This window comes from Diachasmimorpha longicaudata, chromosome 2 (assembly GCF_034640455.1).
Source record: "Diachasmimorpha longicaudata isolate KC_UGA_2023 chromosome 2, iyDiaLong2, whole genome shotgun sequence".
NCBI lineage: Eukaryota > Metazoa > Arthropoda > Insecta > Hymenoptera > Braconidae > Diachasmimorpha > Diachasmimorpha longicaudata.
Window position 1 is genome coordinate 7546485 of NC_087226.1, and position 14801 is coordinate 7561285.

The window sequence follows — 14801 nt, forward strand, 5'->3', positions numbered from 1 at the left end:
TAATTCAGAAGGGCCGGGGTATCTTTAGCGGGAGTTGCCCGAGGGCGCCACCAATCGATCTCTCCCAAAAAGGCGGGCATAATTTTGAATCAATCATCAGTACGCGTGCGCAATAGATCATAATGGTCTGCTGGAAATAATGTTAGCAATTTCCTCCTCCACTCGATAATTAATTCAGCTTGATAATTGGCTGCCTCATTGACGCAAACCCCTTATTTCTAACTCAATATAAGAATAAGCTAATTCATTAGAAAATTATGAAGGAGTAAATAAAAAATAATAATCTTAACCTGGCTTAATATAGACAATTTGGAATTGTAGTTATTTGTCGATTCACGCCGATCATGCCAGTGGCCAGTGACTCACGTTAACTTTATTTTGTAATGGCGCAATATAAATAAATGTACGTCATACGTCGTACGTTAGACCCATACAAGGTAATTCACACACTTTGCATCGTTAAATTATGACAATAAAATAATAATGGCCGTTGAAAATTCTCTCAATTGCATCAACAAAAATAACTCAGTTCCTCGATTACCACTCGAAATATGACGTCCTTGAAATTGAATCCTCACTGTAAATTGCAATAAAGTGAGATAAATCTTGATCGATTTTTGTCCAAATAAGGAATTTCCTCATACATGCCCTCTCACGATAAAACGCAAAAAAAAGTGGAGTGACTGAGGAGAACGGGGAGTTGAATTGAGATGAACATTTTCATCGATTTGATCGAGGAAAAATCCGCCATATTTGGTAGAGAAATACCTCCTGCTGAGTGTAATCAAACAGCCTTCGAATAGGCGGTGAAGTAAAACCAGTACAATTAAGGTACAATTTACTATAATTCTATGGACATTAAATTGACAGAGTACGTTGGTGTATCTTGACCTGCACCTAAAAGGATGTAGCATTATCTGTAATGATTCATGATCTATTAGAGGAAATTACTAGATGGTACTGATCCTCATTGTGATGATCAGATTTTTATCACCTGATGTTCCGTGTTTTGCCACAAAAAAATCAAACAATAAAAACCTGGAAAATTCCTAGAGGATTTCATTGAACTTGTAGCTAACTTTTTATTAGTTGTTATGAGAATTTATTAAAATGGTCAATTTAAAATATTCTATAGATAACCGTTATAGAACTTGATTTTTCTATCCCCCATTCTCTGTTCTGTATTATTTAGTGAGCTCTATTTTTCTATTATTTTTTGTGTGAAGAAAATGACCAAAAACTACTTGAATAGTTAAAGTGGCGGATATTCTATAGAAAATCGAAAAAGGTGGATGGAAACCTCAGATTCTGCTCAATTTTCTTTTTAAATAATTTTGATTGAACATTCAAGAGAATAATACAAAAACTACTCAATCATTTCATTAAAAATATAATAGAATTGGATAGCTAATTTGTTGGATGTGTCAATTGAAATTGTCAGGCGTGTTATAGTTATAAAAATATCTTGAGTAGATAATGATGGTATCCAGCTTTGGACCCAGCTTCGTTATCAGTAAGATAGCATTAGTTGCATTGCTTCAGTAGAGAGAAGAAGGTAAAAAGAGGAAATTAAAGTGAGAGACGTAGTGATTTGCGAAGATTCTGAAGGAATTTCAAAGTCTGAAGAGTTCGAAAATGTCATACGGAACTTCGCAAGATGAAAGGAACCAGAAGAGAGATGTGAGTCAGAATATGAATGAAAAATTTCATCGATTTTTTCTTTTTCTTTACGATTGATTCAATTATAATAGTTTTATTAAATCTAAGCTAGCATACACTATAATAGTGTTTAGACTTCTCACTTTGTATCGAATCTAGATAATGACTGTCAATTTACGAAGCGACACATTCACGAAGCCATGTCTAGCCATGAGGCAGGCCATGTTTGACGCAGAAGTGGGCGATGATGTCTATAATGAAGATCCAACAGTAATAAGTAAATCCATTGTCATTCTTGCCATAGTAATGCTAAAAGTCTTCGTTAGCAGAAAACTAATGATTTAGAATTCCTACTCTCTCCAGGATTAGAGAAATATGTTGCGGAGTTACTGGGAATGGAAGACGCACTATTTGTATCAAGTGGAACGATGGGAAATCTAATCTCCAGTAAGTTGACGCCCATAATGTCATCTACCCCCAAAGGCACTATCACAAAAAGAAAAGAATACGACAAGAAGAGCTTCTTAAGTAAAGACATCATCATGTAATTAAAATCATTCTCTCTCCGAAATGCTATAATATTCTACATCACATAATTTAATTTTTTTCCTATAACACTTCTCCATGTAAACTTCGAGACGGCCGAGGCCCATCCCTGATTCACCAGGTCGCAATCTCGAAGATTTTCATCATTCTCTATTGACCTTGTCCAATCAGGCAATTTTTTCAGCCCATCATGAATCGTTATATGTTGAGAGGTCCTTCATTTCCTCAAAAAATTACTTTTTCCTCTCGATGGAAAGACTTACCTTTTTCTCTATATAGTGATGGTGCATTGTAACATTCGTGGCTGTGAAATCTACATCGGCGAGGACTCGCACATTGTGCACCACGAGCAAGGATCAGCAGCTCAAATAGCTAACATTACCATCTGCCCCCTTCCGAACAATCGTGATGGTACATTCGACCTGCAAAAACTGAAATTAAAGTTAAGAGATCCTGACAATTACCACAGCCCAATTTCCCGGATGATTGGAGTGGAGAACACTCTAAATGGCAAGATATTACCGATGAAATGGATCAAGGAGGTGGTGGCATTTAGCAAGGAACACAAACTGAAACTTCACATGGACGGTGCGAGGATATGGTACGCCTCGATAATCGGCGGGATTCCCATCAAAGAAATGGTCGAGGGCTTTGACTCAGTGACCTTCTGTTTGAGTAAGATAGGTACCCCAGTAGGATCGATGCTCTGTGGTTCCAGGGAATTCATCATTCAGGCGAGAAGAACGAGAAAAGCTCTAGGAGGTGGAATGCGTCAAGTCGGAGTTCTAGCTGCTTGTGGGTTCGTGGCACTGAACAACCTCCCTAATCTTATCAATGACCATCTGAAAGCTGTTGCCATGATGAACGCTATCAACGAATTGGAGTCTGATATTTTTAAAGTACATCCCATCGATGCACAGACCAACATGGCTTGGATCACTGTCGAAGAAACCAATGAGATCACTGCACCCAAGCTAGCAAAACGACTTGGAGAGGTTGTGGATGAGCATGAGGATGATCAGGTCAGGGTCTTAGCTTGGTCTGTGCAACCCAGGACTGTTAGACTATCCTTCCATTTGGATGTTTCTCAGGAAGAAGCCGAGGCTGCACAGAGGAAAATTAGATATGTGATTAGGAAGATGGATCCTAAGTGCAAGTGAATTAATTGCATAATTATGTTAAATGTGATGTATTAAATCACATAGTTGCCATATTACACATTTGCCAACGTTCGTTAATGTCAGATGATTATTTGTGAGGCACAAATGGTAAAAGTTTATTTGCAATAAAGAATGCATCTCATACTTTGTTTGTCTGTTACGAATATTAACAAAAATCAGTTGTATTATATAATAACGGAAAAAAACTAAATTCACTGACTGACGGCTTAAAAAATTTGCTCGACTGTTTTTTTGACTGAGTTTGAAGATGGGAGCAATAGCAGTAAAGTATTTTTAACATGTGCGATGATTGCAGCATGGCATTGTTCTTTCATTCTAGTTCTTACTTTTTATTGCTTTTTCTGACTCTTTAATTTTGATTGGATCAATGCTAAGGATGATCGCCACCAAGACAGTGAATTTTCTATCGTTTATTGTTGGATAAGAAAATTTGAGGTTAATAACTCTGATATACAAGAGATTTACCAAGTATGGAGATAATTTTCCAGTATTTTGTGACATCACAAGATAGCAGGGTTGCATTCTTGATGAACCGGAGAATCATTTCGTGAGTTTTTCACCAGGGTAAGGAGAGTTTTCTAACGTCATCGAATTATCAAGAAAACCGAGGGAATTCTTGCAATACACACTCATACGGAAGAGTTACTCTATTTACGCCATACAAACCTGAAATCGTGTCGTTATTGGGGTAGGCATAAACTTAGGCTTACTCAATAAATTTTTTTTACATTATAAAGAACCAATTTTTGTGCTGCCACTGTGCCCCCACCGATAAATTACCTGGCTAATTTGCATTTAATTAATCTCCTATACGATGTCGCGATGAGAATAGAATAGTTGTCAAATTGTTCGTACAGAAGTAAATGAAATTTTTAATCAGTTAAAATGTTGGTGATGTTTAAGGTTACCCAACAAATTTCTGATTTTTGAATTTAATCACCAACTCAAATTTCCTAATATTCTCTCACTAGCGCCACATGACAACGCTATCTTGCCTATTTTCTAATTCTCAATTAATTGAAATTAAAATTATTAATTATTTTATCGCTTCTTCAATTGTTAATGATGATAAATGAGTCTTAATATGTTAAACTGCCTCAAGTGGAACCTTATGAATATTTGATTTTCTATTATTGTTAATAGTTCATTATTGAGCTGCTGATTGTTCTAGCTATTTTTTTAATATAAAGTACTCTTGCTCTTTATTAACAAATATAAATTTCGTCCAACCTTTCAATAAGAAGTCTGCACCATGAAGTTCTGATTACAGATGATGATTGTCGATTTACGAACTGACACAATCACAAAACCATGTTTCGTGATGAGACAAGCCATGTTCGACGCCGAAGTCGGGGATGACGTGTATCAAGAAGACCCAACAGTTATCAGTAAACTTATTTCCTTCTTTTCTAATTGAGGAAAATCACACTGCCTTATTAGTTGCTGTTGCAAGAATAGGATGATGAAATAAGTCTGACTGAACTTCAATTCGGGGTCAATTTTTAATATAATTTCTTCCGGTCTGAAGGAGATATGTAAATATTTATGTTACTCTTGTCTATAGAGTAAAGTTTGTTAACATGGAATATAATCTTGCTCTCGTGAATGCTAACACATTGCATGCGTCTCTCAAAAAAGCAGAGTCATTTCACCAAGAATTCAAAGTGAAACAGGCGAAACCATTTTCATAATCATATTACCAGAAATTCGTTTATCTCGGACTTTTATTCATCTGCATTAAAAACGTGCAACTTTAACCCTATTTTTAATTAAGTTATCTCTCTAGAGCTTGAACAATATGTTGCTGAGTTGATGGGCAAGGAGGCTGCGTTGTTTACGACAAGTGGAACAATGGCAAATTTGGTCTCCAGTATGTATCTCCAATGAACCCTTTTCCTCACTTTCTCAAAAATCGGTTAAATGAAAAAAATAGATTAACTTCGCAAAGTTTCCAATATTGATTGATTGGTTGATTCTCCCGGTCAGTCATGGTGCATTGTGATACTCGTGGCTGCGAGATGTACGCCGGCGAGAATTCCCACCTGGTGCTTCACGAACAGGGATGTGCTGCCCAAATAGCAGGCGTCACCCTTTGCCCATTCCCGACGAATCCGGACGGTACATTTGACCTAGAAAAATTAAGACGGCGGCTCAGGAATCCAGCATTCGTCCAAAGCTCCATCTCCCGCATGATTTCACTGGAGAACACGGCCGATGGGAACATCATACCCGTGGCATTTCTCAAGGAGGTCGTGGAGTTTGGGAAGACACATGGATTGAAGCTGCACATGGACGGTTCGAGGGTCTGGCACTCGGCGATGATCACCAAAACCCCGATCAGGGAGATCGTAGATGGGTTCGACTCGGTATCTTTCTGTCTGACTAAACTGGGGGCTCCAGTTGGTTCCATGCTGAGTGGTTCCAAGGATTTCATCGCTCAGGCGAGAAGAGCCAGGAAGGCTCTGGGAGGCGGAATGCGTCAGGTGGGTGTGCTAGCTGCTTGTGGCTTCGTGGCATTGGAGAACCGCTTCAAACTGGTCAAAGATCATGAGAGAGCACTCGCGATGATGGAGGCCATCACCGAACTAGGGTCTGACGTCTTTAAAGTCGACGTTGGAAGAATTCAGACGAATATGGTTTGGATCAATGTTGAGGAGACAGAGGAGATCACGGCTGCCGGCTTTGCGAAGCGACTTGGTGAGACTGAAGATGACCATGATGATGATAGGGTTAAGGTGCTGGCCTGGTCGGTACTACCTAGAATTGTCAGACTGGTTTTTCATCTGGATGTGACTGACGAGGGATTAGCGGCTGCAACGAGGAAGATTTGTTATTTAATCAAAAAGATGGATCCGAAATTCACAACAACATCATGATGAGTAGGTGAAAACATCCAGAAAGATATCTTTATCAACATTTTTCATACATTTGCATTCCGGGAATTGTTTGCGAGAAGATCAATAAATTATCATTTTTGAGACATCTTTTTCCATTTGTTATTTGTAAATATTGATATCTGTATAATTGGTGCTGGTTGAGCCATCATGGAGGCATTGATGGCAATGAATATTTTTTGGATTAATTTACCAATACAATACTGCCATAATTTTGGCATTATGTACTTCAGAAATGATTTATGCTGTATCTTATCAGTTCATGAAATATAATCGAAGTGATATCACTTTTAACTTCAGCATTTTTAACTTCAAAATTTTTCAGGAGAAAAATTGAAAAGAAGACATATGCAAGGGATGGACTTACCTTCTTCGATTTGTAATAGATTTTTTCATTTTCACTGACAAAAAGTGAGTAAAGTTCATTTATGTACACGAATTCTGGGGCATGAATCTTCTAAGTTTATTATAGTGAATTACATTATGATGAAAAATTAAAAATAGCTCAGGAACTAAAAACTTTATGTTCAATAATGACTTTGGGAAAAGTTCATCCATAGAATATCCCTTGACAATACAGTTTACAAAGGTCTCACGAGAATTCTCTAGAATTACTTGAGAAAGCCAAATTCTTCGATTAGATTGTTTTTTCCGAATATGTAATCGATTTATCTCTCATCATTTATTATTTATCACTTAATTAGTCCAGCGGCAGTTACCTTATAACGATTTTTATATCAGAAACATTTATAATGATGCCATTGCATGGATTTTATGATCGCATGAAAAGTTTCCCTGCCAGTGGTAATATTTTTTTTGTTTCCATATAACTTTAACATAAGGTAATTCAGAAAATTTACGTAGGAACACACCATCAGTGCTAATGCATCAGCGTTGATGACATGCGGAAGAGTACAACGAGGAAAGAACGATGATAAATGACTCAAAGTATGGAATTTGAATTAAAACAAAATTCATTTACTCAATAGAAACGATTGATCCTTCGCAAATATTTGCACTGACTGTCGTGGGGTATCCTTGATACCGGGGTCGAGGGAAGGCCATTTCTTCAGCCGTCACCTATATCATCACGAAAATACATCTAATCTTGATTGAACACTGACAGATACGATAAAGAAGCACTCTTGGGAAGCCCGGTTGTGCATTCTCCCAATTAAATTTAACCACTTCATCGAAAACGTTGACAATTATTATGTTGAGGAAGATCTCTTGATTGTTATCCTTATTATCGCACGGGTTTCCCCTGACTTTTAACCGTGAGCCACTGATCGATTCGCCTGGCCATGACGCGAACATAGCCCCCGGTGCGGCCTTTTCCGGGAGTAATATATATTATGTCATGTTGTATTGATGAGCAGCCGATTAGTAATTGTATTTAATAATTCCGCGTGGTCTGCTATCAGCCTGGCATTGGAACAAAAGGAGGAAAATGAATGGAGAACTGAAGAGTATATAAGGACACTTGGTGGTGAAGAGTTCATGCAGTGCCGATATTGACTCTGTACGGATACACATCAGTTCTAATTTTTTATTACAACGGTTGGAAGGATGTCGTACGGAAGTGCACAAACTGGGAAGAATTATGGAGCACATGTAATTATCGAGGAATTTAATTTGAAGCTCTAAATGAAAATTTATTATGACTTTATTTCGAATTTTCCAGTGGTTCATTGATACTATTGTGAAAGGTCTTCAGCTTGTAATAATTTGAAATTAGCCAATGAATCTTTATGATCTCAGTAATTATCAATTCTTCAATAGACATATATTTACCAGGAAAAATGAACGAAATTTCATTTTGCTCTGCTTCTCATTAAAAAAATTAACGAAGAATTACGTATCTCATTTTGTTTTTTATTAATACTTTCTATTATCTATCATTGTATAGGTCGTTACTGTCGATTTTCGCAGTGACACTGTGACAAAGCCATGTGCCGTTATGAGAAAGGCCATGCACGATGCGGAAGTTGGTGACGACGTATATCATGAAGATCCAACAACAAAAAGTAAGTTTTTTCTTTCACTCTAATTAACAAAAATCGACTGTTAGCGATATCTGATCATTCTCTCATCTTTAATATCTTCAGGGCTCGAGCAATATGTTGCGGATTTAATGGGGATGGAAGCCGGATTATTCGTGTCAAGTGGAACGATGGGAAACTTATTATCGAGTGAGTGCAATTATTCAAATTTAAAAGTCCAATATTTTTCAATAGTAAAAAAGTCAATATTAAAGTTCATCATAAAACTTTTGGTGAGACCCATCAGTAATGTCCATTTTCAGCCTTTAAAATTCAAAACACTTTAACTTTCAATGAATTCAAGGAATGAATGACTTTCCACAGCAATGGTTCACTGTAACACTCGTGGGTGTGAGATGTACCTCGGTCAGGACGCCCACATGGTTCACCACGAGCAGGGTTCGGCCGCGCAAATAGCAAACGTCACAATTTGCCCCATCCCCAACAACCCCGACGGTACATACGACTTGAGGCAGGTGAGACTGAGGCTCAAGGACTCCGCAAACGTTCACAGTTCAATTTCCCGGATGATGGCAATAGAGAATACGCACAATGGAAAAATTCTCCCGATCAAATGGATCAAGGAGGCAGTGGCCTTTGGCAAAAAACACGGATTGAAACTTCACATGGATGGCGCGAGAATCTGGTATGCCTCGATAATCGGCGGTACTCCCATCAAAGATATTGTTGAGGGCTTCGATTCGGTGACTTTCTGCCTGAGTAAATTGGGAGCACCAGTGGGATCAATGCTCTGTGGCTCCAGGGATTTTATCACCCAGGCGAGAAGAACCAGAAAAGTTCTTGGTGGTGGAATGCGTCAGATTGGAGTACTAACCGCTTGTGCCCTAGTGGCCCTCGAGAATCTTCCGAAAATTGCAAAGGAACAGGAAAAAGTAGCGGCAATGATGAAGACAGTCAACGACCTTGACTCTGATATTTTCAAAATTCACCCAATTGATGCACAGACCAACATGGCTTGGATCAGTGTTGAGGAGACCGATGAGGTGACAGCGCCAAAATTCGCTAAACGACTTGGAGAGATTGAAGATGAGCATGAGGATGATCAGATCAGGGTGCTGGCATGGGCTGTGCGCCCCAGAATGGTCAGGTTTGTTTATCATCTGGATGTTACTGAGGAGGGTGCTAGGGCTGCCCAGAGAAAGGTCCAATATGTGATAAAGCAAATGGATCCTAAATTCAACAAGACATTGAATTTCATTGTAGAGAACAAGGAGAATAAGGACAACATTATAGCTTGTGAACTGGAGAAAAAATTGTACATTAAACAAGTATAATTATACTGTTTACTGCTTTGCTAGATCATTTAAATTATTTCCGGAAATTGATCGTCAGGCGAGAGGAGCGAAATGTCAAAGGTGAGATGCGGCTGAAAGGAAAATTAGCGTTCTTCGAACTTGCGACCCTGATGGCCTCGAAAATCTGTTAAAATCGTCGAAGAACAGAAGAAGGCAACGATGAAGTCAAAGGTGAACGATCTTCGCTCTGATATATTTAAAATATATAGTACTGAAACACAGATCAGAATAGCTTGAATCAACATTGAGGAAATTCATAAGAGCACTGCACGAAAATTCCTTAAACAGCGTCGAGATATTCAGAATGATCAGACAAGGATTTTAACATGAGCTGTGCATCCCAAAATTGTTTGGCTTATTTACCACGTTCGCATTACTAACGAGGGTGCTAACCCTAGCGCTGCTCAAAGCATCATCGAATCCGTCCCAAAGGAAATTGATCCGAAATTCAACAAGACACTGAATTTCACAGTCGACAATAAGGAAAACAAAATAGCTCATGAACTCGAAAAAAACTGTACATTTAGCAAGTATAATTATGCTGATTACAACTGTCAAGTGATATCATCCCATCAATCTATGTTATTGTAAATGTATTCAAACTGTATTATACGTGAAAAATGACTCATTCAACTTAAGAATAAAAAATCATCAACAGATTAACTAATTCATTCAGTAAAACCCGTATTTCCGTAATTCGCAATTTATTTATTCTCACCACTGGAAAATCTTGTTCAATTACAAAAATCACGACATATCAATCGGGAAATTATTGATGATTGAGTTAATATTTTAGAATACCAATAGCTGTTACTCAGTTCCTTCCCCGAGAAGTTCAATTTTGGAAAGCATCGTTAACAGGTTCGTCATCGTCATCGTCCTCCTCCTCTTCACTCTCAAAGGTGTTATCGGGGATATCGTAGAGTCGAATCATGGGCTTATTGGGATCTTTCATGATAAGGTACTTCCCATCTTTCTGCTTGAGGCAGATATCAATGATGCACCGAAGAATTCCCCATGCATTATCCATGTTCAAATTAATCTGAGTAGCAAATTCATTCGGTTTGTACTGCTGCGTTCCCAAAATGACGTGTTTGCTCGAGTCGCGAACACTAGCTCTGGACACGTATCCGAACTTGAGCTGATCAGATCCAGCTAGAATAGCCTGAACCGTCCACTTGGCCAATTTACAGGCATTATTTCTCAATTCATTGGCGAGTACAGCTCCACGTTGAGTATCCAACTTCTGTCTCCACTCGACTCCATTAGCGAGCTTGGAGTCCCATTCGTTTAGAGCCTTGATCGTCAGGAATTGGGTCTCACCGTTGGGTCCTTGCATAACAGCGTCATGCTCACATCTGCAGAATAAATTTATAATTGTTGTAGTTAATGTGCAAACGATTTAACGAAAAAAGTTGTCGCAAAAGTTTTATGCGACCCTATGCAGCCGCTGAACATTTTGAAAGTTATTTTATCATTATTCCCGGTACCATATACCCTTTCAATAAACATTGCTCCACGTACCTGCAAATGAGAGTGATCCCATTGTTGAGGTCCCACTTCCTATAGCGATAAGCAACACTCGCCACGTCACCCTCTTCCTCCTCTGAGATGAAGGGATTTCCCTCCTCGAACTTGTACCTATTCTCACTGGATTTAAGGACCTGCTGGGAGAAATTGTGATTGATGAATGTGGCCTCAAGGGCGAGGTTCCTGGGGGAATTCAACGAGTTCCCATCATCCTGTGGTGGCTCCACGCTCGTCTCATTAACCGTCAACAGATCGAACTCTGTATTGTCCCTCTTATCGAAGAAAAGCTTGTCTCCGATTTTCTCTATGACAATGTCCCAGGAATAGTTGCTTCTGGTGCAGCACATGATTGTGGCGAGAATGGCATCTGTCACGAAGACAGTGCCTTCGGTTTTCGAAAGCTTTCGAATCACTGGATCATCGGTAGTTGTTACTGTATGGAAAATGCGATCAATTCGCTGCAGGGGTTTTTCATTTTTCACGTTTACACGGTCATAGGTTTTGTCGTAGTACTCGAGAGAGCCACAGCAGAGAACATCGTCGGCGTCCTTGATACCGGGAAGGGACAGTTTTGCTAGACGCGGGAAGTCCATCTCCTCGATTGTCACCCAATCTGGACGAACGGTGACAGAGGCATCTCGAATTTTTATTGGCGGCTGGTTTTTATGGTTCCTGAGACCCTGCTGGCGACCCCATCTCTTTGTCTGGCCCTTGCGCTCGCGCTCGCGGAGCTTGAGTTTACTCAACTGCTGTAATTGATTCATACCTCCACGCTGACCTCCACGACCACGCATATTGCGCTGGTTCTTGCCGAAACGACCGCGTTGATACGGCGGTTTCTGGACACGAGTCGTGTCGACCAAATGGAAGGTCGATTCATCTTCATCGTGGTAATACGCGTATTGGCTGCCAGAACCGAACTGCGACGCGTATTTGTCTAAGAGGGAAGAAATTTTATTATTTTCTACTGATATGAAATGAATTGTGGGGTGAAAAATTAATAGAATTCAGAAAAATTCTGGTAAATATGTTCTGAAATGTTGACTTCATCAACAATTTTGTGTAATTTGACGCAGAATCTTGTGGTGTATAGCGGAACGTTCGTGATGAACTTTTTAATGAGAGTATAGACGTATACCGTTGTGTTTTGGACTTTTATAGAATTCCCAACATAAACTTTTGATAGGAACTATTTGATAGACAAAAACGGGAAAATTTCAAACCCAATGGAAGACTACAAACAAAAGTGTGAATTTGTCTACAAATTTTCGCTATTTTCACAACTTCCGACTAATTATAAAAAGTGGAACATTCTCTCTTATCCCTATAACTTCCACAGAATGTCTCCCCCTCGGCCCCCATTTTATGATACGGTTCAATATTTTGAGGTTAGAATTCTTATGAAAGTTCAAGCTACTCACTTGTAAATTTCTTATCTTGGAACGCTGAACCAGTCCAGTCCGAGATCTACAAAATCAATATTGTTATCAAATGTTCAAGGAAACTGTCAAAATGTCATGCAATATGCCTCGTCCTCTTACCTTGCCGAGCCTGTCTCCCTTGGAGAACGGCTGGTACGGTATATCCTTGAATTGATCCGGCAATTCACACGGGCCCCAGCCATCAGTATTATTCTGAATGGCTGGTGCAGCAAAATGCACTTTTTCCTCCTCCTCAGGGGGCAGAACTTCCTCCAACTTCTCCTCGGACATTTTGGCAACTGGATTCTCTGTTTTCTCAGCGTGCACCATTAGACGCTCGAGAGACTCACGCCGACATTACCGCACCCGGATTATTGCCAGCAAAACGGAAGGTATGGCTACTCCATTTTCCTAGATACACTGGGGGCGTGCGCACTGCACGTGCCGGCACTTTTAAAAGATGGTTCAACAACATTGCTCAGGATATCGTTCCATCGAATTCAAAAACTGACAAAGTTAGCTGACAAAATTCCTTACTTAATTTAATAAAATACAATAAACAATTAATTATACGTGATAAAAGGAAATTATGTGCACAATAATAATTCGTAAACATACTGCCAATTTATTACAAAAAGTTGATGGACTCTTTCCATTTATTTTGTCAGTTCGAGCGTTAATTTATAACCAAAAAATCGTTCCACCTCATGACATTTAAACAAATGTCCACCCAAATATGCCGTGCTGCCTTTAAATCACTCCACGGTGGTAAATTACAGATTATAGGGGAGATCGTCTGACGCTTATGAAGCGGCTTCACCGGGAAAATTTCATGGCAGTGGCGTATTAAATACGGTGGTGAACGTGCCTGTCGGTAAGACATTACCACGAAGAACATGGCATTTAATTTGTAAGGTGATTTGCGATTTTTCGGCCCTGAATTCGGGATCGCCCCGTTTTTCGCGGATATCACAAAAAATAATGTAGATATCGCAATAAATCCAACGGCATTCAATTTCCGCGGCCATTCGCGATTTTTCTAAGGCTCTGGGAATTCTCTGAAGTCGGTTCCTGGAAGTCTTAAGAGAAAAACCGCCAATCACGTTTTTCGTGGTAACGGCTTACCGACAGGGACATTCTCAATCGCATTTGATGCGCCACCGCCGCGACATTTTGCGGGTTGGGCTAGTTCATGTTCTACTTCACCAGACAACGGTACGTCGGCATGTTGACCAGTAAAGAAGTCGTCTCCAGTGGTATCAGTATTTCACAAAAATGTCAGAATCAGATCTACGAGATTTACAATCAATTCTCCGTTCACGATTACGTAACAAGACAATTGTTGAGGGTTACGTCACCAAAGATTTACTCCCTCGGGATGAAAATTATGGTAATAAACTCGTGAATGAACGCTTTAATAAGAAAAAGCAAAAACGAAAAGGTCGAGGGTTTATTTTTAGTTGCGAAATTGTCCCCACTCATTCAATTTCAACGAGAGATATTCGACAGTCCTTTCACATTTCGCAAGGACATATTTATGTAGCAAGAAATTCTCCCATTTTATCGCTAACTGGAGATAAATGCTGGAGTGAGTGAGCAGGAAGCACTGGATTTAAGCCCAAGGTCTTACGGTTCAAAGCTGTCAATGAATTCTGACATTACCTTTGACGATGACGCTGCGATTTTACTCCAGAACTTGAAGGTGAACAGATTTTATTCCATACAACGACGACTTACTTGGGTGGGACTTCGCATACGCGAAATAAGCGTTAATAGATATGGCGAGATTTCATGCTCTTGACATGGCAACTAAAGAAAAAAATCCAGAATTTTTTGAGACCCTGAAGACTCGATCGAAATGTCTAGAGGTGAAGAACCAAGCTAATTGGGAGACATGTCAAGGAGCCTAGATGATATTAAAAATGATCCGGAGATCTCAAGATTTTTTTAATCGTGCGTCAAGACTGTTCAAGCGTCTGATCAAACAGCTCGGACTGCTCTTCCTGAAGAACCCTGGTCGACAATCATCCACTCGGATTTTTCGGCATGTATTGTGCTGTAAGTACAAAGGGGAGGTAACGAGTGTAAAGTTGAAACCCCGAGACAAAGCCGAAGGCTGCCAATTACACGAGTTATCACTACACCCCACGTCTATCTGAACTATACTTATTATCATTCATGTTACGCTCAACGAGTGGAGAAGTGGTCCCCT

At 39.5% G+C, this 14801-nt stretch overlaps 4 protein-coding genes and 1 long non-coding RNA gene across 14 annotated transcripts; 3 read left to right on the forward strand and 2 right to left on the reverse strand.

The window, feature by feature from the left end:
• The first annotated feature begins 1539 nt into the window (after window positions 1–1539).
• LOC135171807 (uncharacterized) lies at window positions 1540–3509 on the forward strand. Its single transcript, XM_064138364.1, has 4 exons — window positions 1540–1680; window positions 1819–1936; window positions 2023–2106; window positions 2485–3509. The coding sequence occupies exons 1-4, from the start codon at window positions 1636–1638 to the stop codon at window positions 3363–3365; spliced, it is 1128 nt and encodes a 375-aa protein (XP_063994434.1). The 5' UTR covers window positions 1540–1635; the 3' UTR covers window positions 3366–3509.
• Window positions 1931–7256, reverse strand: LOC135171978 (uncharacterized). 2 transcript variants are annotated; one of them, XR_010300766.1, is made up of 6 exons: window positions 7153–7256; window positions 6648–6681; window positions 4617–6143; window positions 3852–4052; window positions 2469–3519; window positions 1931–2145 (listed from the first exon to the last, which is right to left on the reverse strand). It is a non-coding gene; the product is annotated as an uncharacterized LOC135171978 (long non-coding RNA). The 2 variants fall into 2 exon arrangements; XR_010300769.1 differs by lacking the exons at window positions 4617–6143; window positions 6648–6681; window positions 7153–7256 and adding an exon at window positions 4167–4263.
• LOC135171820 (L-allo-threonine aldolase-like) lies at window positions 3647–7755 on the forward strand. Of its 9 annotated transcripts, none has more exons than XR_010300675.1 (6): window positions 3936–4074; window positions 4657–4774; window positions 5173–5256; window positions 5373–6265; window positions 6606–6691; window positions 7705–7755. XR_010300675.1 is itself a non-coding variant. In XM_064138367.1 (5 exons), exons 2-4 carry the CDS (start codon window positions 4657–4659, stop codon window positions 6260–6262), a joined length of 1092 nt encoding a protein of 363 aa, XP_063994437.1. In that variant the 5' UTR covers window positions 3936–4074; the 3' UTR covers window positions 6263–6265; window positions 6606–7574. The 9 variants fall into 9 exon arrangements, 6 of the variants coding, with proteins under 6 accessions (XP_063994439.1, XP_063994437.1, XP_063994435.1 ...); XR_010300660.1 differs by lacking the exon at window positions 7705–7755 and adding an exon at window positions 7145–7574; XR_010300670.1 differs by lacking the exon at window positions 7705–7755 and adding an exon at window positions 7270–7574.
• Window positions 7755–10301, forward strand: LOC135171751 (uncharacterized). The gene is made up of 4 exons (XM_064138326.1): window positions 7755–7894; window positions 8190–8307; window positions 8389–8472; window positions 8647–10301. Exons 1-4 carry the CDS (start codon window positions 7850–7852, stop codon window positions 9615–9617), a joined length of 1218 nt encoding a protein of 405 aa, XP_063994396.1. The 5' UTR covers window positions 7755–7849; the 3' UTR covers window positions 9618–10301.
• An 8-nt stretch (window positions 10302–10309) lies between these two features.
• On the reverse strand, window positions 10310–12980 carry LOC135171735 (eukaryotic translation initiation factor 3 subunit D). Its single transcript, XM_064138324.1, has 4 exons — window positions 12710–12980; window positions 12590–12635; window positions 11163–12105; window positions 10310–10996 (listed from the first exon to the last, which is right to left on the reverse strand). Exons 1-4 carry the CDS (start codon window positions 12917–12919, stop codon window positions 10474–10476), a joined length of 1722 nt encoding a protein of 573 aa, XP_063994394.1. The 5' UTR covers window positions 12920–12980; the 3' UTR covers window positions 10310–10473.
• Between the last annotated feature and the right edge of the window lie 1821 nt (window positions 12981–14801).